The sequence below is a fragment of the Lissotriton helveticus genome, chromosome 1_1, assembly GCF_964261635.1.
Source record: "Lissotriton helveticus chromosome 1_1, aLisHel1.1, whole genome shotgun sequence".
In the NCBI taxonomy this organism is placed as follows: domain Eukaryota; kingdom Metazoa; phylum Chordata; class Amphibia; order Caudata; family Salamandridae; genus Lissotriton; species Lissotriton helveticus.
The window spans coordinates 1472587057-1472614046 of record NC_136057.1 but is presented as its reverse complement, the minus strand read 5'-3'; the positions used below and the strand labels follow the sequence as shown (position 1 = coordinate 1472614046).

Sequence of the window (26990 nt, the reverse complement as noted above, 5' to 3'; positions counted from 1 at the left end):
CTGTAGCAGCGCACCTCAGGAGGCAGAACATTCCTGTCTACCCCTACCTAGACGACTGGCTCGTTCAAGCCAAGTCGGAACAACAGTGCGCCGCGGACATGTCGACTACCATTCACCTACTTCACGATCTAGGCTTCTCGTTGAACTACCCAAAGTCGCATCTTCAGCCGGCACATGTCCGGCAGTTTCTAGGTGCGACGATCAATACCCTGACAGCCATGGCTCAGCCAAACCAAGTCAGAATAGACAGCATGCAGTCTCTAATCCAGAAGTTCAGACCACAACACTCACTTCCAGCAAGAGTGTTCATGCAGTTGATAGGCATGATGGCCTCCTGCATCTTCATAGTCCCTCACGCACGGCTACATATGCGTCCGCTCCAGGAGTGCTTAGCAAATCAGTGGACACAGGCTCAGGGACAATTGACAGACCTAGTGTTGGTTACCAGTCGGGCATACGACTCTCTGCATTGGTGGACTCCACACAACCTTTGCAAGGGCCGACTGTTCCAGGAGTCAGTGCCACAGATTATCCTGACAACGGACGCATCTCTCCAGGGATGGGGAGCTCATCTGCTCACTTACACAGTGCAGGGACTATGGACGACGCAGCAACAGAAGATGCACATCAACTATCTGGAACTGATGGCAATCTTCATGGCACTCAAGTCCTTCATTGTACATCTGTGCAACAAGGTAGTGTTAGTCCGGACGGACAACATGACCGCGATGTACTACATTAAAAAGCAGGGGGGCACCCACTCGCCACAGCTGTCTCATCTGGCTCAGGGCATGTGGAAGTGGGCCATTCGGAGGAACATTTTCCTCATGGCAGAACACCTCCCGGGCAAGGACAATCAGATGGCGGATCTGCTCAGCAGATACAGCCATCAAATGCACGAGTGGGAGTTACACCCATCTGTACTCCACCCGTACTTCCAGCAGTGGGGTCATCCGGAGATAGACCTGTTTGCCACAAAAGAAAACGCAAAATGCCAACACTTTGCCGCCAGGTTCCCTCACCCACAGTCGCAGGGCAATGCGATATGGATGAACTGGTCAGGCAAATTTGCGTACGCTTTTCCGCCAGCCCCTCTGATACCGCTGGTCGCAAGAAAGCTAAGGCAGCACGCGATGACTCTCATCCTAGTTGCTCCAACGTGGGCGCGCCAAGCATGGTACACCACGTTCCTCGAACTCTCAGTGGTGCCGCATCAAAGACTGCGCCTCACGCCCAGTCTTTTGACGCAGAACCATGGAGAAATTCAGCATCCAGATCCGCAACAGCTCAACCTGGCGATCTGGCTCCTGAAGTCCTAGAGTTTGGATACCTTAACCTACCTCCGGAATGCATGGACATCATCAAGGAGGCAAGGAAGCCAACTACCAGAGCATGCTATGCTGCGAAATGGAAGCGTTTTGTCATTTACTGTACAGCCAATGACATCAACCCGCTAGATGCATCTATCCCTAACATCATTTGCTATCTGTTGCATCTTTACAAGTGCAATCTAGCGTACACTTCCATTCGGATACATCTATCCGCCATAGCGGCTTATCTTCAGAACAGGCAGTATCTCTCTGTCTTCAGAGTGCCTGCCATTAAAGCTTTCCTTGAAGGTCTGAAACGAGTCATTCCCCCAAGAACACCACCAGCTCCGGTGTGGAACCTCAATGTGGTCCTCACCAGACTGATGGGACCACCTTTTGAGCCACTGCACTCGTGTGAACTACAGTTCCTAACGTGGAAAGTAGCTTTCCTAATCGCTATTACGTCGCTAAGGCGTGTTAGTGAGCTGCAAGCGCTCACAATCCAAGAGCCATTCATTCAGATTCATCCAAATAGGGTGGTACTGCGTACTAACCCCAAATTCCTTCCGAAGGTGGTGTCACAGTTTCATCTCAACCAAACTATTGACTTACCGGCATTCTTCCAAAACCCACAAACGGTGGCGGAAAGAATGCTCCATACGTTAGACGTACGGAGGGCATTGATGTACTACATAGACAGGACACAACCCTTTAGAAAAACAAAACAACTTTTTGTTGCCTTCGCACCACAACACAAAGGCAACCCTATTTCCAAAGCAGGAATAGCCAGGTGGATTGTTAAGTGCATCCAAATATGTTATCAAAAGGCCAAGCGCACTTTAACGATACCCCCAAGGGCGCACTCCACACGCAAACTGGGGGCATCCATGGCTTTCCTAGGGAACATTCCTTTAGAGGATATTTGCAGAGCAGCCACGTGGGTTACACCACATACCTTTACAAAACACTACTGTGTTGATGTACATTCCAAGCAGCAAGCTGCTGTAGGACAGGCTGTTCTCAAAACACTTTTTCAGGCTTCTGCAGCTGGCACGGGCAACCGCCGCTGATGGAGGGACTGCTATGTATTCTATGCTAAGATATGAATTTAGCAGCCCACATGCCTTGAACTGAATATGCTACTTACCAGTATGCATCTGTTCTTGGCATGTAGGGCTGCTAACATTCATATCGCCCACCCTCCTCCCCGGTGCCTGTCGCAGCTGCAGATATACTACTGTATTCACTTATTAGCATGGACATCCTTTACACTTTTCACTCCATCTTCTGCCACAATGGCGAAAAACAATCTGGGGATGGAGCCGATGCCCATGCGCACTGTAGTCCAGGGGAGGAGCCACCTATCTCAGGATACTTCGAAGACTCTTCCAGGACAACAATGTGCGATCATCCGAGCCCAACACTAGGCGGCGATCTAATGCTAAGATATGAATGTTAGCAGCCCTACGTGCCAAGAACAGATGCATACTGGTAAGTAGCATATTCATTTCGTCGTGGAGATCTATGGAGCCTGGAGATGAAGATACTGCAAGCGGCCAGGAGAGAAGAGTCCGGTTGGATCCAAGGGTGGATCGAAGATGTAGAGTACCTGAAAGCAGAGGGGACAGAGTCTGGGTCACTAGCCAGTGACCAGGAAGGAACCAGGCGATGTCGGGCGCACTCAGGTGGTTGTCGAGAAGCTTGTCTCCGCTGCCACATGGACTCTGGAGCACCGAGGATGTCCAGGAGTGTATCACGAGCTGTCCCACAAAGGCTCTCGTTGTCGGCTTCCGGATCGGAGTTAACAGGCCTTGGCAAATGCAACCCACGCAGGATTTGAAGATCGCTTCTTACTCGGACCAGCAAGGTCAGAGAGGTTGCTCCTTTTCAGGGGAGCGAGGGCCAGTCTGGAGCAACCAGACTAGCAGAGTAGTTTCAAAGTTTCGTTGTCGTAGTGACTACTAGCCAACGGGCAAGTTACCGGACAGACGCGTCGAGCAGGAAAATGCAAAAAGGCCCCACGCAGCACTCGGTGAGTGTGGAGAGGTGGTTTTGGTGCACAAGCTGCTCGGGGCTGGGGCTTCTCAAACTCCAATGCACAGCTTCGAGGGTGCCTTGGGAGCTGCACGGTCAGCACTTCGCAGTCTTTTCAAGACGGCCAGCCCCACGCTTCACGTCGCCTCAACGGGTCTCAGATCCACTGGGACTGTGGATCGGGCTGTTAGAAGTCAGGGAAGCTGGTTCTTGTCGATCTCTGTCGCTCGAGCTCCGGCTGGAGCTGCAACAAAGCAAACCGTTGTACGCTGGATGGTGCCTGTTTGCACAGGGTGGTCACTCCTTGACCACAAGGGAGATTCTTCAGTCTTCCACGTTGAGTGGGATGTCAAAGGGTCCAGAGTTCTGTATCAAAGTTTCAGTCAGGATTATCTGTCTTCAATGGGCACAGCTCCTACCTTTATTCCAAATCAAGGGGCAGGATATCCTGCTAGGTCCCTCCTATGGGTGGGACCCAGGAAGGGGATGGTTACACCCCTTTCCCTTTGTCCAGTTTCGCGCCAGAGCTGAGGCTGGAGTGCCCCAGCACCGGTTTGAACTGGGCTATGCATGGGACACCTTGTGTGCCCCAGGCAATGTCTAGTTTCATTCAGCCCTCCCTGCCCCAATCCACTATCTCCTGTCTGGGGTGGTGTAACACCTCCCTGTGACAGGAAACCTTTTGTCCAAGCCTCCCCTGCCAAGTTTCGGTCAGCAGCAGGAGGCCAGACTTGTGTCTGTGGCAGCAGCATCCATTTTATGATGCTGAGGCTCTGGTTAGTTTTAACCGCATTTACTGTTACCCAGATGTCTTAGCCCTCTAGAAGGGTGGAATGCTACCCCGGTCGCCAGAACTGGCGAGGGGGTAGTATTCCAAAGTGTGTGACACCTTACACGACATGTTTTGATAAAGCCAAACCAAAGTGAGCAATAACCGCGAGGATTATAATGCACTTAAGAGTATATGGTATGTCAATACCCTGGAACAGCTATAAGGAAATGGTTCCGAAAGCTGCAGACAGGCTCAGCTCATGCTAAAGCACCATCTCAAATAAAACCAAGCACTCTGCCTCCAGGATTGTTAAGGCCTGCCATAGGAGTGACTTATAGGTGCATATGTGTCCAGATATAGGTTTAGATATAGGTATAACTATATCTAAGCAAGGGGTGATTACACGACCATGCCCCAGCTGAGTGATCCGCCAGTTGTGTCAGTTTGGATGGCCAGCCAGGGGTGGCAAAAGCTATGCTGCAGCCCCTGGTCAGCCTTGGATGCACCTATGCCCTGGGTACCTATAGTACAATGTACAGGGGCTCATAAGGTGACCCAATCCCATTAGTTATGCACCTAGGGTACATGGAGTCCATTTTAAAGAGAGAGCAGATAGCCTGGGGCCCTGATTAGCAGGATCCCAGGCCAACTAAGTCGAAAACCAGCTAAACACAAGGCAAAAAATCTGGGGTAACCATAGTCAGGTATCCACCTTCCACCTTCCTACACTCAACCAAACACAGACATATCCAGCAAATGTTTTAACCACCAGAGTTAACTTACCATTATTATTCCCTGAGATTTATTGGGCACACAAAACTCTTTTCTGAAGGTGCTTTACCCCATAAGATATTTTAAACAGCAGCCTTTGCAACCAATTAAGCCTGGATATACTTGGTTATGTTTCTCCTTATTGCCATCCCAGAACTGCACCGACTGCAGTTCAGCCTGACGTCGCCAGTGTGTGTCGCCTTGGATTGGTGCATACTGCAGCACCCACTCCACAGCAGGTCAGCAGCGGAAATGCCGCATTTAGCAGGAGGAATCTGGCATCGACATGACAGATTCATGTGCTGGTCATATTTGTAGTCTTGTAACTGGACCACAAATGATGGCTTCATCTATATTAAAATGTTTTAAGCTCAAGCAAGACCTCAAACTCAGTATCTTTAATGAGACTGATTTTGACACGTGGCTCCAACAGGACTCATGCTCGACCCATCTTTACATTTGCTTTCTTCTGCTTTGTGTTCAGTGGTAACTTTTCAAAGAACATTCAGAGACTAGACAAAGGCCAGGGATACATCCAATGCATTGAACAAAGAGCTACTGAGAAGACAGCACTGTGCCTATTGTGGTTTGAAGGGGGCGCAGAAAGCAGGAGAACAAAACCATGTCAAAAGGGGGGACATCAGCAGGCCACTCCTTTCAAGAGTGCAGCTCCACTTTCTGACTATTCCCTACTAGCTTCAGGATCACCCCTTACAAAAACGTGCACGTTTGTGAGGTCATTCCAAGGCAACCGATTAGAACAGGTTGCATGATAATTAATACTAATGCCTAGATTTACGAAAGCTTTGCATCAGCACAAGAGTGCTGCATGCTATTTACTCCGTGGTGCAAAAGGTGTTTTGCACTGGAAAGGTGAACTTTCAAAAGCACAAAAAACATTTTGCACTACTTTGCATCACTGGGGCAGATCAACACAAATACCTATTGGTTTGGACTCAAATCCCAATCTACTAACATGGGCGAACTAGACTTTGTATGAAAAATAACACCTGCTTGAAGCAAGTGGAAATATGGTAATTTGAAATCACTTACTGCATGGGTGCCACTGTGCACAGCAACTATCCAATGCATGGGAACCTTCTGCGTTTGACTGGACAAGAAATTTGTATTTGAACAGTCTGTCTTCAGTACAGATGTTATGCTGGACAGCATACAATCACATATGCACCATACTGCAAGGCTCTGCATTATGGAGGTGTATTTGCCCATGGGGTGACACTAACAGCACACCAGTCTTTGTACATGAGGAGGTGGGCTATTTGTCCCCTTGCACCACGTAGCGCAACAAATTTGGATGCTGTGTTCCATGACAAATTTGTAAATCTGGCCCAATTTTGATACTTATAGGGTTTCCAGGGGCCTTGCAACAGTGTGTTTTATTTTTGCACTTGTAATTGGAACTTCTTTGGGGTAGATGAGCTTGCTAGTGCCCTCTGTTCAAGAGCCAATCTTCCTTATGCTTTGAAAGGCTTGAGGACCTTCTACAAATTGTCAAACAATATCAATTGCAAGTAAAAAAAGACAACTTCAGCATTGACACTGTAAAAACGTGCATGTATTGTTGCCAAAGCTCACAATTCTCCAGTGTTAAAAAGCGACTCAATATACATATGAGTCCCTGAGCGCGAAGCAACCACTTAGGTGTTGATGCTTCATTTCATAGGGTAATAAATAATTCTAAAATTACACAAAGCAATACATTTCGAGATACATTTTAATTGGTTTTCCTAAAAATCTTTTTTTGCTAATTCCTAATTAAACACCAATTGCTCTTATACCTCTATCACCACTCTTCTTTCATATCTTACTTTAACCATTCCTTTCATCCTTTTGCATTACTGTTCACCCACACCCTGTCCAATTTTCCCTGTGTTCGGCTTCACGATTCCATCCTCACTTTTTTTTTACCCCAGAGTTTTTTTATTCTGAAATATTATCATGCCGAACTACACCAGGAAATGAACAGGCCTAATACAACGATACAAACGCATGCCTGTCAACCTTATACTCACAACTGCAGTTTAAGTCAAAGGATTAATAAGTTAACCGCATAATGGGGGATTAATACTTTCTTAGAGGGTGATATCTTTAAAAAGCAGGCAACCCCATTAAAGTCAGTGAAGGCGTTTTGTTTTTCAGGCAGGTGAAGAAAAGTAAAGAGGGTAACGCCTACCAAATGCGGGTGTGTTAACAGGTATTGGGTGTGGAGAGGTGCCACACAGTCTTCGAGAACAACGAAAAGGAATGAGACCGCTTGATTCGAGAACAAAGAAAAGGAATGAGACCGCTTGATTCGAGAACAAAGAAAAGGAATGAGACCGCTTGATTTGAGAACAAAGAAAAGGAATGAGACCGCTTGATTTGAGAACAAAGAAAAGGAATGAGACTGCTTGATTGACATTCGCACACCAGAATCTCCCCAGTTAACACAGATTGTGCAACAGTCTAAGGACATCTTTGGTGGTCTAGGTTAGGTCAGACAAATTATTCTCCTAATTGAAAATGACAAAGACCTAGGAAAACAAGACCCAGACTTCTGAACAGGAAGATCTTTGAGACTGCTCTGCTGTAGGCACCACAGCTGGTAAGAGGTGGGGGTTGCCAGTGCAACCTGAGGCATGTACATTGCCACGTTAGAAATGGGGTCTCTAGTTTGCACCCAGTCCAAGTAGGGAACCTTATTGTAGTCCGGGTAAGAACATTACACAACTAAGATAAACCCTGCTCACACCCTTGGTAGCTTGGCACAAGCAGTCAGGCTGATCTCAGAGGCAACGTATAAAGCATGTTTACCAATACATACAGTGAAAACACTAAGGAAATAGTGTGGTGTCCATTTGTAATCAGGTCTGCTGCTGGCTTTTTCGCCTGCGCACAGGTTGCTTAGTGCTACAAACATGAAGCGCAACAAAGCCAGTTCCCTCTGTGATTGTGCACTTGTACCTTCAGCAGGGTTTGCAGTATTCAAGGTATGGTTTTGGCAGTGAGGTACCAGAATGTCATTCAACCTATATAGGGCCCTAAATAGGATTTACCTATCAGCCCATTGAAGTTCATAATATAATACAGACACCTAAAGTGATGGTATCGTTGTCAAAATGTGGTCACATTTTCTGCCAAGCAGTTTTCTATACTTACTTTCTGTAATGTCAGTAGGTCTAGTATTATTCTTGGAAGTGTTCTAAAAATGTGGGATTAGAGGTCCGATACTTCTACCCCTTTCTGCCTTTGAAGTAGGCATACTTCAAAGGGTAGTCTTTGTAGTCCACAATATCCTGCCTTGCCCTGACCTGGCTCCAGACACTACAGGGGGAGGGAGACAGCTTAGTGTGAGGACAGGCACAGCCCTAGTCAGGTGTCAGTGACAACTCATCCAGCCACTACCTCAGGAAGACCCCTCAGCCTGGTGATGGGCCATCAGGATATGCAGGTCACACCTCAGCTCCCTTTGTGTGACAGTCAACAGTGAACATGCAAACAGGCCAGCTGTCATCCTGACCAAGGCGTGGATTCCAGAGGCACAGAACGGTAAAGGAAGACAATGCTCACTTTATAAAAGAGGAATTTTCAAACATGCAATTTAAAAATCAACTTTACTAAAAGATGTAGTTTTAAATTGTGAGTTCGGGGAACCCAAACTTCGAATATCTATCTCTTCCCAATTGAAAGTTACACTTGGAAGAGGTCACAAAGCAGCTCCAGTGATAACCTATGGAAGAGAGTCCTTACATTTGTGAAAAACGAAATTTACACCATTTCACTATAAGGACATGTAAAATATGCCAGTATATGTCCTACCTTTCACATACATTGCACCCTGTCCATGGGGTTACCTTAGGAGTGGCTTACATGTAGAAAAAAAGGGAAGGTTTGGGCCTGGCAAGTGGGTGCACTTGCCAGGTCGACATGGCAGTTTAGAACTGCACACACAGACACTGCAGTGGCAGGTCTAAGACATGGTTACAAGAGTTCTCGTGTGGGTGGCACAATCAGTGCTGCAGGCCGAATCGGAGCATTTGATTTACCAGGCCATTGGCATACCTGGTGCACTTTACTAGGGACTTACTAGTAAATCAAATATGCTAATCATGAATAACCAATCATGATCACAATTTACACAGGGAGTACTTGTACTTTAGCACTGATCAGCAGTGGTCAAGTACCCAGAGTTCAAAGACCAGCAAAAACTAAATGCAGCACACGGTCAAAACAGGCTGTCAGAAGCAACAAAAAAACAACCACAGAAAAACACAAGAGTGCCAGGTCCAGCACCACAGACATGTTTGAGTAATAGGACGTGAATGAGTACAACAATTTGGATGATTAATTTCAACATCCCAGAACCACATGGTAGCAGGGTCCTGGCCATAGCACAATGAGATCAGTAATAATCCTGCTGAAAGCATTTGACCACGGTATGCTTAAACCCATTGCTTTAAGTGAAGAGGCTTGAATAATTTCTAACGTGTTTTTGAATAGATGGTTAAATAGAGCACTCTGACATTCACAGATGTACACATCGGCTATAACATAGGGCTTTTTCCGACTATGAAGGTTGTTCTATATAAGGCAAGTACACTAGCACGTCAGCTCATAAAAGATTAAAGGGAGGTAAGTGACATGGTGGGGACATAACAGATCTATTTTTCTGAAGAAAAAATGCCTTTGATGATATCCAGGACAGCATAAGGAGGATGGTTGTGCAATGCCGGATTCACAGGAGACGGCTGGCTCTTCCCAGTCCTGGATGGTATGTAGACAAGCACAACAGGCAGGCCAAAGTAGATTTGGGAATCCACTGCAAGAGGCTTCTGAACAGCAGGATGGTATGCGCTATGGGAGAGTATGGCACTAGTAATCGCAACCTGTGCCATACAGGGGCCCTATTATATAAAGGGCTCACTTTTCCCATGTGCGCCCAGTGCACCTTAAAACAGGTGTGCAGTGCAAACATGAAATGTGCGCCATATTATAAGGAATGAGCTGCCCTCAGGGCAGCCCTAAACTAGAACTGTCCTCAGGGAAGCGCATTCAGGTGAAAAACAGAGCGGCTGCTTTGAAGCTGCTCAGTGTTTCACTGTGCAAGTGCCAACCGGCCTGCACTTTTAAAAGGGGATTAGAGCTCAGATTTTGGCAGTGAGGTACCAGAATGTCATTCAACATATATAGATCCCTAAATAGGATTTACCCAACTATCAGCCCATTGAAGTTAATAATGTAATATATGCACCTAACGTGATGTTATTTTTGTAAATATTGGTAAACATTTTGTGACAAACCGTTTCAGAAAATGACTTTCCATAATGTCAGTAGGTCAAGTATTCTTTTGAAGCTTTTAGGAAAAGCTCTATGACATTTTTGGATAGCTATTTGCGCTCTACAAATCCTTTAATTCATTCAAAAGTTGGTGCAACATTTTCACAGTCCTTCCAGCAGCACCCCAGGTGCAATATTTTAGTCAGCCAGCTTCTCACCTGGAGCCAGTCTCAATATGAAGCATGATGGCTAGTCGCAGTGCAGAGGGCTCCCATCAGCAGCAACTTGGCAGTCAGGTAAACGAATTCTGCATGTTCATGGAAGCAGGAATAGGTCTGCTTTAATCCTTACTTTCCAGTCAGTTCTGTAAGACAGTTTCCTCAAGGTAAGTATGTTAGGTAGTATACCATAGATAGGGTTTTTGTTCTACGCCACCTCCGTCCAGGTCATTCCAATTTCCACTCCTTTTTAGGTTTTGCCTCGCCAAAAAGATGCGCTCTGCGCATCTTTTTCGGCGCAGGCGAAAACCTGATGAGAACAGTAGTGTGGCTTTGGTTCGGCCCTCGTCATTGATTGGCTGGCTCCGTAAACGGAGCCTTGCCATTGGACGAGGGGCCTGTCCGTCAATGCCGGACCAGACACGGGGGCGTTCCCGACATTCTTTGGCTTTTGCCGACGTCACGGGACGCCGGGAACGCCCCCGAGTCTGGTCCGGCATTGCCGGCACCCGCCTTCCGTCGTCAGCGTCTCTCCTCCCCCTTCCTGCTCCAAGGCCGTCGTCGGCCGTCGTCAGCGTCTCTCCTCCCCCTTTCCCGCCCCCTCCCGCACTCCTCTGAGACACCTCTCTTCTCCTCTGAGACACCCCTCTTCTCTTCTGAGACACCTCCCTTCGTTTCTTCCTGCAGACTCTACCTCCGCCTTGGAGACACCCCCTTCCGCTCGCAGACACTTCTCATCACCCCCTCACAGACACCTCCTTTTTCCTCGCAGACACCTCGTTTCTCTCTGCAGACACCCCAGCTGCCCCCCCCCCCCCTCTTCCCGGTCCTTCAGTTCAATCCGAGGCGGTCTTTCGACAGCACCGTCGCCTCTCCGAGCAGGAAGCAGCCTCGTGCCTTTTGGGGCCTCTCTGAGATAGACATCGGAGAAAGAATTCATTTCCAGCGGGAGAGCTGCTCAGAGCCGCCTCATTATCAGCAGGCCGCGTCCGACACGGCGCAGTCAATCCCTTTCCCGCCCCCTCCCGCTTGTTTCCTCATGGCCGCCTTCCTCCTTCCCCGCCCCCGGAGCCCGGACACAGACTCAGCGCGGCGGCTGCACTCCACACGGACCCGGCTCCTGGCCCCCTCACCCTACCGAAACGGTTCCAGCAGGTTTCTGGGGCCCAACACCCCCGTCCAGCAGGTAAGAACGGCACCCCGGGAGGGAGGATGTGCTGCAGGGGGAAGGGAGCTGGGAGGAGACAGCCGGATCGGTCCGAGCCCGGAGACCAGGCAGGTAGGACAGTGGCACGGGGCACTTGGTTATTCTGTGGATTATTGTAGCCGTCCCAAGTGGCTAGGCTTCAGGGCGCTTCATCTGTAACTGGAAGACAAGTCCCCGAGGGTGCGGGCATTGTGTGCGCCAAGCGATACCCTGCCTGCCTGTCTGCTCTCTTTACTGGAGCGCTGCAGCCAACTGTGTGAGTACAAGTTGTGTAAGACCCTTCATTCACATTTCGTTCTCCTAACTGAATGTGCCTGTAGCTCTCGGAGTCTTCTCAATGTGTCTGTTGGCAAGCTTGAAACCCTTGCTTTAGAGTCCAGCTCTACACCTGGATCTGATGGGTCCCTTGGTCTTTTTTTCTGCCCGACACCTCACAAAGCACTGTCGCTTTTCTGAAAAATGTTATTAATGTTGCACATTCGATTCTTTTTCCTGCTTCACCTCATCATGAATCATTGAGTTAGTGCAGCATATGCTCTGAGCTCACAACTTTCTTTACTGCCCTTTCCTCAAACACGTTGACATTCTCGAACACGGCACAAGGCGCTGTGGTGTACTGGTAGAGGTAAGAAAACAAACTGTGTGCGTTTCCCCATATCTGCTTCTCTCCGACACGCACTCACCATCATCACTGCTTCATCTACACGAGCATGACACTGACTAGGCACTCTCTCAGTTCTATGTGGTCATATACCGAAGTCTTTTTTGGCCACAAAATGTGGTGTATCATCTAGAATGTTCCCTTGATCTTTTGTGAGTGCTTTGCAAACGTGACCATAATGCATAAAGTGCTGTATCCTGGAGTGTACTATACGCCTTCCTAGCTTCTCTTTTGTTGAAATCCATAATTCAAACTGGTTGCAAATTATGCAAAATACGTAATTTGTAACTATGAACTCATTCCTGCGAGAAACAACTGCTGAAGCTATAATTAGTATCCAAAACCTTAAAAAGCATGCACTTTGCCTATTTGTGGTTCGCAGTGGTACCACTGCCTTCCCAAGTTCACTGCCTATACACTGCAGACATGCCTTGTAGCCAAAATTCCCTTGCTCGTGGTAATCTCTGGGCATGGCAATGCTTCACTGGCAGAGAGCACCACTCACCTTCAGCCAGTACCCATAGGGCATGCCCTCAGTAGGGCCTCCTTGATCTTCTGCACTGATGCCCTGTTCCAAGTAGGCCTGATCGCAGTCTGTACGTGTGGTACGGTCAATGTCAACCCCATTATATCTGTCATTCATTAACACTACGACAAGCTGCGCATTGCAAGTTACCGAATGTACAAGTACTCGCGCCACCTTCAAGTGCACAGCATTGGCAAAGTCCTGACGAGCAAACTAGCGAAGAGACGGACTACTTAATGTTTGACATAGAAATGTATGAATTTGGAAAGTTTGCAAATATCTTAGCTACTTGTAAAATGCCTGTTCAACGCAAGGGCAGTTTCAAAGCGCTGCAAATGTCACCAGCCTTGGGGTTGGGAGGACCGAAGCAAGAACCGGGACTCGAGCCTGTGATCGCAGGTCCCACCCACAGCTCTGCCCGGGGGTGCGATGAGGCATCTCGAGTTCTATAGTAAATGAAACATTACCGTTATGGCTTGTTAAAATATAGGGCTTCAAGACGGCCTCAGTGTTGAGCTTTCATGTATCAACCTGTTGTATTGTGGGAGATGTAGTCTTGGCCAGTTTCAATTAAACAAACGGGACCAAGATACCGGTTAACAGGAAACGTACAGGGCATAACATTCATTAGTCATGAAGACAGCTTGTACCTCTAAAAATCCGGAAACCCTGCATGCGAATATGATGTTACGTTAAATGCACTTGAATCGCACAATCCCAACCTTTCACGATCCGCGTGCCCTGTCCGGCTCGCCCATTCACTGGCGTGAATGCGGTTGTGTGTAGAAATGTGTCCCTCAGAGAGGCGGGCAGGCTGGGAGCAGACTGGTATGTGCATTGCTTGGTGGTGGGTTATAGTCAGGGAACAAATCCTAAAAAAATAAGTGGGGATACAGAGTGCAGATACAGAGTGCAGATACAGAGTGCAGATACAGAGTGCAGATACAGAGTGCAGATACAGAGTGCAGATGCAGAGTGCAGATGCAGAGTGCAGATGCAGAGTGCAGAGTGCAGAGTGCAGAGTGCAGATGCAGAGTGCAGAGTAGAGCTTCAGAGTGGAGCTTCAGAGTGCAGAGTGTCAAAAGCAATGCCAATAGCTCTAACTTTAACAAAGGCAAAACCATTGCATTGTAAATGCTTGTTAGGTTTTGCCTCGCCAAAAAGATGCGCTCTGCGCATCTTTTTCGCGCAGGCGAAATCCTGATGAGATCTGTAGTGTGGCTTTGGTTCGGCCCTCGTCATTCATTGGCTGGCTCCATAAATGGAGCCTAGCCATTGGACGAGGGGCCTGTCCGTCAATGCCGGACCAGATTCGGGGGCGTTCCCGACATTCTTTGGCTTTTGCCGACGTCACGCGACACCGGGAACGCCCCCGATTCTGTTCCGGCATTGCCGGCACCTCCCTTGCTCCCCCTCCCGCTTGTTTCCTGGTGCCCGCCTTCGTGCTCCGGCCGGCCGTCCTCAGCGTCTCTCCTCCCCCTTTCCCGCCCCCTCCCGCTTGTTTTGGTGCCCGTCTTCTGCTCCGGCCGGCCGTCGTCAGCTCTCTCCTCCCCCTTTCCCGCCCCCTCCCGCTTCTCTCTGATGCAACATTAACGAGAGTCTTCATTACACGGAAACAGTCAGAAATAAAACAAAACACATCAATTTATGCACCATAGAATGTTAAGCGTGCACAACAAAATACTCTGCAACCCACACATCAGGTGTGGGGGCGATCAGTCAGTGACAGCAGCATCACGGGGGCTGCTCCTGATAGCCCAATGATCACGCCGGAGGCATCAGTGCCAAGAGCGGCTCTCGCTCTCCCCGGGCTCAAAGGGGGAGTAAAGTCCACGATCCCTCGCTCTTCCGTGTGTGACAGGTAGCTCGGGCTGTGAGAGCACGCGTGGTGGTGACCTACGGGAGTGAAGACCCCAGGGAGCTGAGTCAGTGCTCGTGAAAGGTGCGGGGCCCGCTAAGGTGCACTGGCGCTGCTTGGTCAGCGCTTACCCAACCCACCTCATCCTGCCCTTTCTCTGCCCGAGCTCACCCGCCGTTGCTGCCTGCCGCCCTCTGTCCCTTGTCATCCTGCCCTTGACCTTGATCCCTCGGGCTCACCCGCGCTGGTCCCCCCCCCCCCCTGCATCTACGTCCTGCCCTTGATCCTGCTTACCTGCACGATGTGTGTGACAAACTGCAAATATTAGATCGACAACACATAAAAACATCCAATAAAAATCAAAGAACGACAAGACCAATTAAACAAGGCACACGTAGGGCCGTGGAGCTTCAGAGTGCAGAGTGGAGCTTCAGAGTGCAGAGTGGAGCTTCAGAGTGCAGAGTGGAGCTTCAGAGTGCAGAGTGGAGCTTCAGAGTGGAGCTTCAGAGTGGAGCTTCAGAGTGCAGAGTGGAGCTTCAGAGTGCAGAGTGGAGCTTCAGAGTGCAGAGTGGAGCTTCAGAGTGCAGAGTGGAGCTTCAGAGTGGAGCTTCAGAGTGGAGCTTCAGAGTGGAGCTTCAGAGTGGAGCTTCAGAGTGGAGCTTCAGAGTGGAGCTTCAGAGTGGAGATTCAGAGTGGAGCTTCAGAGTGGAGCTTCAGAGTGGAGCTTCAGAGTGGAGATTCAGAGTGGAGCTGCAGATTCAGAGTGGAGCTGCAGATTCAGAGTGGAGCTGCAGATTCAGAGTGGAGCTGCAGATTCAGAGTGGAGCTGCAGATTCAGAGTGGAGCTGCAGATTCAGAGTGGAGCTGCAGATTCAGAGTGGAGCTGCAGATTCAGAGTGGAGCTACAGATTCAGAGTGGAGCTGCAGATTCAGAGTGGAGCTTCAGAGTGGAGCTTCAGAGTGGAGCTTCAGAGTGGAGCTTCAGAGTGGAGCTTCAGAGTGGAGCTTCAGAGTGGCGCTTCAGAGTGGCGCTTCAGAGTGGCGCTTCAGAGTGCAGAGTGGAGCTTCAGAGTGGAGCTTCAGAGTGCAGCTTCAGAGTGCAGCTTCAGAGTGCAGCTTCAGAGTGCAGCTTCAGAGTGCAGCTTCAGAGTGCAGCTTCAGAGTGCAGCTTCAGAGTGCAGCTTCAGAGTGCAGCTTCAGAGTGCAGCTTCAGAGTGCAGCTTCAGAGTGCAGATTCAGAGTGCAGATTCAGAGTGCAGATTCAGAGTGGAGCTTCAGAGTGCAGCTTCAGAGTGGAGCTTCAGAGTGGAGCTTCAGAGTGCAGATTCAGAGTGCAGATTCAGAGTGCAGATTCAGAGTGGAGCTTCAGAGTGGAGATTCAGAGTGGAGCTTCAGAGTGCAGATTCAGAGTGGAGCTTCAGAGTGGAGCTTCAGAGTGCAGATTCAGAGTGGAGCTTCAGAGTGCAGAGTGGAGCTTCAGAGTGCAGAGTGGAGCTTCAGAGTGCAGAGTGGAGCTTCAGAGTGCAGAGTGGAGCTTCAGAGTGCAGAGTGGAGCTTCAGAGTGCAGAGTGGAGCTTCAGAGTGGAGCTTCAGAGTGGAGCTTCAGAGTGGAGCTTCAGAGTGCAGCTTCAGAGTGCAGCTTCAGAGTGCAGCTTCAGAGTGCAGCTTCAGAGTGCAGAGTGGAGCTTCAGAGTGCAGCTTCAGAGTGCAGAGTGGAGCTTCAGAGTGCAGAGTGGAGCTTCAGAGTGCAGAGTGGAGCTTCAGAGTGGAGCTTCAGAGTGGAGCTTCAGAGTGTCAAGAGCAATGCCAATAGCTCTAACTTTAACAAAGGCAAAACCATTGCATTGTAAATGCTTGTTTTTGTGTGAGATCATTCTTTCTGGACATGGAAGTCTTGTTTAGCTTCCTTTGAATTAAAAAGGGCAAACGCCTAAAAAAATATGACTTGTAAGTGAAAAGTTAACTGAAGACAGTGGCCCCAATTACCTAGAATGGAGAGATCATACTCTCGAGTCCATCCCAAAAAATGTCTGGTTCACGATCCTTCTTGGCAGACTTAAATTGTCCTTTCTTGTCACTACTCCTGGAACACACAGACCATGGCAGATATGGTGGCCAAGGTGAGGGGATTCCCACTATGTCCCTAAAGAAAGCAACACAAATATTGTGTTGCGACTATCACCCGGCAGAATCTGAACCTCCCACCCCTACCCAAGACAGCACCAAAGGCTCAATAACGAAAGGCATGTTTATGTAGGTTTATCTTGACAGCTGGTTCTAGATACCCATGTTTGTGTGACAAGTGGTCTTTCAGCAGGTCCTCTTTCTGGCTTCTACTTGTGTTCAATGTAGTTATCAGGGACCTACTTCACCCTTGCAACCCCCTCAGTGCTGACCTAATGTTAATACTTCCACTAAATCCAGTAGGTCCGGCAACAAGAATTGCACTGGGAGGACAAAAACAGCACTTGGAGACTTGTAGCACGATTACAAGTAGAAGCCGGAGCTAAAGACATTCCAGTCAAAATCATAAGACAAAAATAGTTTTTGGGGGTGGGCACAAGGCAGATGGATTTCCAACAACTCAAGATGACTGCAGTGTAATTGAATTGATAACCCAACTGGAGAGAAATGAAGGTCTACGCTACATAATCCGATTACCCTCCCCAAAAATGGAAACCCAGATCAATAGTGACCGCTTTAGAATTAAAACCTTACGACATACAAAGGACTGTGCTGTAAAAATGTTCTAATCTATACAAGGTAGTATAAAGACCTTCTCCTCCGCCACTACCGAAGAGAAACTGAAATTGCCACAACTAACAAGTGTGCTATCGAATGTGGCATTGGCCTCCAGGCTGGACAAGGACTTATAAATGGACTTTGAGTTGCTGGGTGCAAGTTGACCAAGTGTAGTTAATGATCAATGAAAGTAATATCATTTTACCACAGGAAGGTTGTTTGTGCATTATTTCAGATCTGTGAACTAGCAACTAAATTGTAGTACATGGTGGTCAGATCAAATAGCCTGCACTTGTGAGTACAAGTCACACTAGAGGTGGGAGCGTTAAGAATCAAGGTCTCTGCACGCGCACGTCAGGCATACTGTTGAGGAGCTACATTTTTTCAAAAATGCCTTCTACCCACAGTTTGTGACAAGCAAATGGCTCAGATATATCCAAGTTTGTGAAGTAGAAGATGAAACTTTATATTCACTAAGAGTGAGGGGGTGAAAAGGACCCAACCACAGCTTCCCTATCAGTATAGACCACACCAAACAGAGTGAGGTTGTACAATAGGGTCACTTCAGAACATCTGCAGGTAACCAAAAAGTTGTGGATTGGGCCTCACACTGGTTCCCTGCATCATTATTGGCAACCCATCCACACCAAGGTAGGAGAATTCCACGTTGGTAGGCTGAAACGCTGATCAGGAGTTTTAATACATTATATAATGCCTTGTAAAAGCCTAATTGTATCTTTACTTATTTTTGGATTCAGTTTCTTCTCTTAGTGCATGGTTCTCCATTCTGCTTACAAATACATGCAGTTGGTAGGTAGATACTTTTTGACTGACTAGTACTTACCTTTGCACAGTGTCATAGTTTGGACCAATTCATGCGGGAAATAAAGTAGGCAACATTAGTCCCCTTTTCCTTATATGGTTTAGCGTTCACCTCCTCTGTGGTGCAATGTTGCATTTATTGCAGATGTGAACCCATACAGCCAAATTATTTAAAAAATACTGGGTTTGTAACTTGGTCAAAAGGGCAAGTGTAGGCACAAGCTTCCTACAAGATTGTTCAACAAGACAAGCTGAAAACTGAACACTGGGAGATTGACAATCCAGCTTGAGGGTTTTGGTCTTTAAACAGACCTTCTGGCTAGGTATTTTTGAATAACATAAGTAGATCAAACCCCCCAGCTGCATTCTCAACCTTCTGATTCCCAAACCTACAAAGCACCACAGGTAGCTCGTTTTACAGGTAAGTAACCAACCAACATCTGATCTCTCCCAAGCCTAAGGCCGTCATTCAGTAGAGGTGCAATTCTCAGAATTTTGACTTGAGTTAAACTATTGCCAGAATTATTAATTTGTCACTTCTATTCTAGATCAAGATCAGCCACAAGAATCAGGCTCCGATGCTGATGGGACCCCAACCACGGTCCACCAGCTTCTTCTCACTGAAGTGAGGCCTCAACAAGAAGACCGTACAAAACCAAAGGACAAGATGCTGCGTTAGGTCTTCAAAGCAGGTGGAGATCCTGCCAGCACCCGGGGCATGGACAACAGCCAAGCTGTGCACAAACATTCATATACCCATTGGTGGCAGACTAGCTCCAGTTGGAAAACTACCCGTATTGCACCACTTGACTTGCATTGATGTGCCTTGCCTTGGTGCACCCACCTCATTGCATAGGGGAACCTAAAAGATTGAGATGAAAGGTCTTTGCCCATGGACAATTCTTGACGATACAGATATTCTAGGGTCCCTCTTTACTTTATAAAGGAAGATACCACTATGTTTGCATTTTTATCCAAAGTGTTTGTGCATACATATATATAGTTATGCCTTCACAAATCAGAAGTTTGCCAGGAACAGACTGCGCATGGTTTGCTTTTGCATTTGGGCCAATCTTTTCACTGGAATGGATAGCAAAGGAAGGCCAGCAGATACTGAATTGTGTCATCCGACGGATCCATCTGGGCCTTTGAGGGAGTGCAGACCACGGACAGATTAATCCAGGACGATGGTGCAACAATTACCATATTTCAGCTCACCATTTGGCATGTTACACATGAGTAAGATTAATGCACCACCAGAACTGCACCTAAAGAACCCAGACTTTGCCATGTGCAGTTAAAGGCCCTGCACTATCCCTGTATCCATGCAGCAAACCCAAACAAAGCGAGCATGAATAATTTTACAGAACCCCACACCACTGCCATTCTGAAGCAGTCCCTTGCAAAGGGGGTCATTAGGGAAGGCTGGGAAAACCCACAAAAGCTAGATGCCAGAACACAATATACAATTTGTTTTCCCTTTCCAAAAGCCCTGAAAATAACCACTTTGAAGTGCCATTCTTACACAGAGCCTTAAGTGGTGTTCCTTACTCATCTCCTGCAAGCACTCTACACCATCAAACAGCAGGTTACAACCCACCAACATTCCAGCCAGAGATGCAACAGACAGTTGTGGGGGGGGGGGGGGATAACCATCATTCTTGCTAGCCACATTGGCAGCTGGGAGGAGAGCAGCCATAGGACCAGCCGCTGGCATATACAGCCTCTTGTGAGCAGAAACTAGGACGAAGCGTGAAGCACTCTGCACTGACTCCCGTTTGACCCTCGGGTCCATATGGGCTATCCGAAACTTCTATCTGGCCATTTATAGCCTTGTGCAGCTCACTTCATGCAAACGTCCAATAAAAGTTATACATAGTGTCAGCGTTTCACCCTGTCATGGTTTATCTAGCTGCACACCTTGAACGTCAGTAGTAACTTTGGCCTCAGTCACAGCTTGCCACACCGCTCACTAGTGTTTCACGTTCACCAGTGAACGGGCTAGGTTTCGTATAGGAATGCCAGAGGGTAGCCCATAGTCAGTCCTTCCACCACTGAACAGTCTACTCTAGCAATGGGGTGAACATACAATGCTGCAACAGAAGAGCAGCGGACAAGAGTCACTTACCTCTAGTTTTATCACCTTCAAGTAGAGGAATGCTCCGAAGGCCCCGTGCGCTTCTTGAAATCCCTCCTTGGAAGGCTAAACCCAGAGCCCTGCTAGAACTAAACAGGATTACCACGAGCTTCGACGCCCATGCGCTCCTACTACACGTCTACTGCTGGCATGGCTCAAGCACTGCAAGACTTTTACAAAGTACCCACAACAGTCACTGGAGGGCCTGGCAGCACAGCGCTATGGGGCTTCCGGCACATCTCTATGGTTGGTCTTCTGTAGGGAAGCTGCTGAAGCCAGTTGTACATATTCATTAAGGCACCAAGAGAGCTACTCCTCCAGATATTGTATTCCTTACAAGCCACAGTTGACAGCAAGTGCCTCGATTAAAGATGAATGTTATTTATAAATTTGTACAAGTAGTGTCTGCATGGAACATGCAGGGACATCCCCTGGTGAGGCACTCCAAAAGAGGATCAAATAATTGATTCCAAAGTTTCTTGGGAAATTTGTAAAGTTTTAATGTTCAAAAATAGTGCGATCAAGTTTTCTCAATGATATTAACTCATATCAATGGTGATAGTTAGATGCATACGTATCAATATTGTTGAACACGAACTCCAATGCATTTCGGGCGTTAACGCCCTTTATCAAGGAGAGCTGAAAGAATGAAAACGAGCCCAAATTAGGAAAAGGAAAACGAATAAAACTAACATGATGATAGAACACAAATGATGAGGGACAATAATAACCGAGTGTGCTCAGGTGGCACGGTGCGTTAATAATGTGAATGAAAAAAGGGTATGGATGATAATATGCGCATATGTAATGTGAATACTTGATTAAGGGAAGTGCAGGGTAAGTGAAAAACGAGGTGCAGAAGGTGAAAGGCATTATCTACCGCGTCGTGATAGACAAGTGCAAGGACACGTTAAGACAGCGTGGTGCATGAACGATGAGACAAACAGAACTAACTACAGAACAGTCGTGAAGCAAAAGATGAACGAAAGGAAAGGTGAAGGGGATGTGAGACATTAACTACCGCGTCGTGGCTGGCAAGTGCTAGAAGCGCGTTAAAAGACACATGGTGCTCAAACGCTGGATAAGCGAAACTTACTGCAGTCGAGTCGCGCTCGCTGTTCCAATCGGTCGGTCTGAGGTTGTCAGAGGGAATACATCCTTGTGATTAGATGCGTGGGTAACAAACGGTGTGAGAAACTAGGGTAAACATAAAGAGAGGCACAGCGTGGTGAGTTCAATAGGGGCGACATAAAAAGAGGACTACTTAGAGAGAGTGAAGAGGTGTGGAGGTAGGAAAATATGGAGGACATCTTAAAGAGGTAAAGTACCCAGTGACATGAAAAACGGACTGCTAAGGGAAGGTGAAAAAGAATGGGGGACATCTTGGAATGGTAAACTAAAAAGAATGAAGCTGAGTGAATGGTAAAAGAGCAAAGAGTTGACAGTTACACAATTAACAACAGGCATATGATGATTATTTATAGGTAACAGCTGTATTCAACACGATCGTTTAACCCATGTGGCTTCAGAGTCTGTAGGCGATAGATCCATTCAAGTTCCCTTTTGAGGAGAAACTTGCGATTGTCAATGCCTTCTTTGTTGTTGATAAGTTCAAGTACTATGAATCTAAGTTGTGCAACAGTATGGTGACACTCATGAAAATGCATGGCAACGTTGGATTTTTCTTGTTTAGTGCGGATATTTGACTTATGCTCGTTCATGCGGGTTTTGATTTTTCTGTTTTCCCGATGTAGATTTTTCCGCAGGGCCATTTGAATGCATAAATCAAATTTTTGGAATCGCATGTTGCGTTGACTTGTAGTTTAATTGAGTGTCCCTTCATGGGATGTTGGATGGTGTTGCCTCTGATGATGCTATTGCAGTTGTTGCAATTGAGACAGGGTTGTGTGCCTTTTAAGACTGTGATGCTTGGCGTGGGACTAGACAGAATTTCCTTTAGGTTCTTACTCCGAGTATAGGCAAACAGTGGAGGAGTTTGAAAAATGTCCTGAAAATCAGGTTCCATTTGTAGAACTGGCCAGTATTTTAAGATGATTCTTTTGTATTTGTGGCTGGCTGTGGAATATTTAGACACTAGAACCATGCGTTCTTGGGCTTCTTGAGAAGGCTGTCTTGTCTGGAGATACCCTTGATCTTGTTGTGGGCTTCCATGAGGGTGTTTTCAGGATATCCTCTATCGAGGAATCGATGATGCATTTCTTGGATTCTTTGTTTGAAGGTTTGATCATCAGAAACGATGCGTCTGAGGCGTAGCATTTGGGAAAACGGCAAGTGTCTTAAGTGATCCCTGATGGAAACTGTTGAAATGTAACGTGTTGTTACGATCGGTGCTTTTCCGATGTAAGTCAGTGCTGAATCCATGCTCAGTAATTTTAATGTGGACATCAAGAAATGATATTTCAGTGTCGCTTATGAGCCATGTGAGTTTGATACGTGGATCTTTGGTGTTGAGTTCTGTAAGAGCTGTTGTGAGGGATTCTTTAGTATCTGTCCATATGAAGAATAAGTCGTCGATGTATCGGACGTACATTCTGATTTTGTCGAAGATGTTATGATTGGCGTATATGTGCTGGTTCTCAAAGTTCTCCATATAGATGTTGGCATATGTTGGGGCGACAAATTTATAAATTTGTGTCACACTGGAATCCTGTAACTTAAGTATGGGGGCTGGAAATTACTGTCCAGGTGTACAGTGGAGGCAGTGCTTTTTACCCACAATGATTCAGGGCAGGCTTCTCCAACAGGTCATTCATGACAATTGATAGCTCTCCTGTGTGAAGCCCAGCCTACTAAATTAGAAGCGTGCCTAATTGAATTAATCTAGGTATACCAAAATTCAAAATGTAAGAGGAAATTTGAATTTCCAGAACTCCTAAGCTAATGTTTGGAGAAGTGTTTGAATTGCAGATAAACTTTGGAATAAGTGAATGGTAAACACAGACGGGGGACAAAATTCTACAGTTACTTAAACGCCAAGAAACCCTCCAGGATGAATGTGTGCTTTACAAATTCATTTTATATATTCTATCTGATAAATCATGCAAAGTTGGGGAGGTTTTAGGACTCGCGCCCTGCGTTGCGCTGCGCAGCAGGGCTCTCAGGCGAGCTCCCTTTTCTCCAGGGTTTGAAAACAGACCCTGGAATCGCACACGCGTGTGCTTTTCCTGTTGGGTTCCACTATTGGGCTTTGCGTGCGTGTTTTTTGTAACAGAACACACAATAGGCCAAAGGCGGGCGCATTGCTCCGCCCATGGCCTGTTGGTGTCTGTTACGCACACCAAAGCCCATGTTTTCAATTATCGTGCCCAGACACGGGCACAATAATTGAACATATGCCTCGCAGTGGCGCGCACACACCACTCGCAGGTGTGTTTTAACTGACATTTATCGCCTAGCTTCCAACTCCTTTAGTCAGAAACACGAAAATGTAACAGGTAAGGAGAGGTCATGTAGGATGTGTATGAATCTGAGACAGCCAAGAAACGTTAAGCGCTCTCTAATAATTAACAAATGAAAGCAGCCCTACGCTTCCAGGCTATCTCTGGACATTGAACCCTCTGCCTCGTGTCTAAGTGCATTTGTATACTAGGAGTATTTTTGCTACTGGAGGGGAGGCGGTGCATTGTGCCAGTTTGATTCTCCCACAGACCAGCTATTCCCAAACAACCACTATATGCTCCTTGCAGCTCAACTTCGCCATTTTCCGAAGTAATCCGCAGTGCTCGCAGTCAAGAACTGACACGGATTAAAAGCCTTTGCTCTTCAATTATTTTTTGTTTTAAATGGTAATTGCCCAGTCAGACGTGTGTGTGTGTTTTGCACCTTTGTCGAATGCATGGCCTTCCTCCAGTGACCCTGCACTCCGTTCCAAGGTCCAGCATATCACCCATTGTGGAGTCCTCTGCTCTGAAGTGAGGTCTCATTAATACCTGCAGCATCTAGGTATGTCAGAAGGGGAGTCATGCTGATGTTCAAAAACGTTGAGTAAGAATCAAACTCTGCCTCATTCTTTTCTGCAGTCATTCATGACTATCCACGCATCACTCTGGTCAACTTCAAAATGAATGTTCGATGCAAAACTGGATTTTTAGATGAAATGGGAACTGAACAGGCTGACGTTCAGTATTACAGGAGTTGTGTCACATGCTGGCATGTCACCTCCCGGTTAGCTCTTGAGGCTTGTGGCATATGGAATAGTTTCTTTTTCCAGGGTGTTCGCCTTTTAAGGAGTTCCACCAAAGGGTCCGGATAGGTTTGTTAATATCTTTTTAGGGAAAAAAAAGACTGTGCAATGAGGCCAAACTAATGGAATAAATATGCGGTCTCCATTTCATGGGAGTGACTTGTTTGTTACTCTGCGGGTTTTACCTGCCTTTCGCCAAAGCACAACGAAACTGCTGAACCAAATTGGCGAGTGCGTATGAATTCCTAATTGGACCATGGGTCAGGGAGGAAACCCCAATCGACTGGAATACACGACTTACCATCCAGGAGCCGGGCTCCGAGGGTCCCCGGTTTGAGGAGTTCCTCCTGCCCCTGTGGAGTGCACCCGAGAAGACCCCAGAGCCAGGTCCACACTGCCAGGGCCGGACAGACTACCAGGCAGTTTGGAATGCTGCCGAGCTGGGGGCCGATTTCACTGCGGTGGGGGCTGATTTCATTCATGAGACCTGCGTGTGCTTCGAAATAATTAAAGCAAAACGAATTTCATTTAGCACACGCAGGTCTCCATTAACTAAATCAGCCCCAAGCTCAGCAGCATTCCAAACTGCCCAGTAGCAAGTCCGGCCCTGCGCACTGCTGTAAGTACACCAGGCCCCTAAGGACTCTACTCCCGTACTGTGTGCACCTCGGAAGGGGGGGCTGTGGTGACTGTTTTTCTTATAAACAGTGCACTAAAGAGGCAGGCGCAGTCTGGTACTAAATGTCTGCACTTTGTATGAAAGGAGAGTCCCCGCACTTTTGCATGGTTTTATGCGTTTGTAATCCTAGTACTCACTCAATTTAGTGAATCTGCAGACATCCCATAGTAGACTTCCGGCTGGAAAACATCTCGGCTCCTCAAGACACCCCTAGAGTACCTGCAGGGACCAGATGTAGCATCCCCATAACAGTTAGACACCCGCAAGCAACAAAACCAGCCCCCACCCTTCCGGCCCACCGGGAAAACACATCGAGAGCTCGTTTATTTAAAGTTTTGTATAGTGTGAACATGACCCAAGTGGGTATCAGAGCACTTTACATATGATTAGGTAGACAGAGGCGAATAGAAAGGTGATCGAAATCATGGAAAAGGGGGGACAATAAACAGAAGCTGGATGAAATTGGGCAACAAGTAAGTAAAGCAACAAGTAGTGCAGTATAGCTCAACAGCGTATCAGATACATACTAGAGTCATCAAGAGTCAATTTGGAGAGCGCATCAGGTTCAACGCAGAATTTTAGTAGAGTTTGTTCAGTAGTAGAGTTTGGACTTTCCTTTTGAAGGAAAGCGTAGACTGAATCAGTCTTGTTTCCACTGGAAGGGAGTTACAGATTCTCGGGGCAATGCCATAGAATGAACAATTGTAGGTTAAGCTTATTACATTTCTTGGGCTTGAGCAGCAGTGTGCCGTGCTCCTTGTGGCCCTGGAGACACCAGAGAATTCCAGCTGGTTTGTCAGGTAGAGTGGGGTGTTGAAGTGTAGTGCTCTGTGGGTCATACATGCAATCTTTAGTTTTATCCTAGCTTCAAAAGGAAGCCAATTGAGCGATTTAAGGTCCGGTGAAATGTGATTAGACTTTAGAGCCCGTAATGAGTCTGGTGGAAGCATTTAGAGATCCTCTGATAGGTGCTAAACTGAGTTTTGGCAGACCACAAAGTCGCACCACCATATTCAAGTCTGGAAATGACAAGTGCTTGCACTGCCGATTTAAAGTCATCTTGGGGAAGGTAGGGTTTGAGTTCTCTTAGGATGCAGAGTTGAACATTTGCTCCTTTGGTTGATGTTCTGATGTTGCAGGTCTAGGTTGTCTAGCACAATTCCCAGTGATTTAGTGGAGTCAATGATATGAGGTGTGCAGTTGAGAGCGGTGAGGTTAGAGAGAAACTGCAGCACAGTGGGTGTTTGCCTAGCGGGTGCAATGAGGAGGAATTCGGTCTTGAAGGCGTTTAATTTGAGGTGGTTAGCCAGTTCAGTGTTTTGAGAAGGATTCTGTTGAGAAATTTGATGTCCTCGGAGGAGGAGATTTTCATGTAGAGTTGGGTGTCCTCTGCATACATGGGATGTTGGAGGCTTTAAGAATTACAGTCAGTGGTTCAAGGAAAGTTGAAGAGAGTGGATGAGAGTGATGATCCTTGGGGGAACACCTAGTGTGCAGGGCCTCGCAGTGGAGAGACTGGTTGGATTTGAATCTTTGTGTTCCGTTAAGGAAAGAGGAAATCCCTTTAAGGATTATGCCAGATAGCCCCATTCTGTGTTCCAAGACGAAGAGTAGATTGTCATGTTTGACAGTGTCAAATACAGATGAGAGATTGAGAAAAATTAAAAGGAAGGTTTCGTTTTGGTCAAGTAAAGTGAGAGCGTCATCTACGTGAGTGATGGCTGTTGCGGTGCTGTGGCCACTGCGGAAACCCAATTGGAATAAGTTGAGAA

General features: G+C 47.2%; 1 protein-coding gene across 4 annotated transcripts in view; it reads left to right on the top strand.

The window, feature by feature from the left end:
- DGKA (diacylglycerol kinase alpha) overlaps positions 1 to 20724 on the top strand; it is a 387021-nt gene extending 366297 nt beyond the window's left edge. For all 4 annotated transcript variants that reach the window (XM_078686412.1, XM_078686395.1, XM_078686404.1 and 1 more), the window contains one exon: positions 18747 to 20724. In XM_078686412.1, the coding sequence (XP_078542538.1) occupies positions 18747 to 18827 (81 nt within the window). In that variant the 3' untranslated portion in view covers positions 18828 to 20724. The remainder of the gene's footprint in view (positions 1 to 18746) is intronic.
- The last annotated feature ends 6266 nt before the right edge of the window (positions 20725 to 26990 follow it).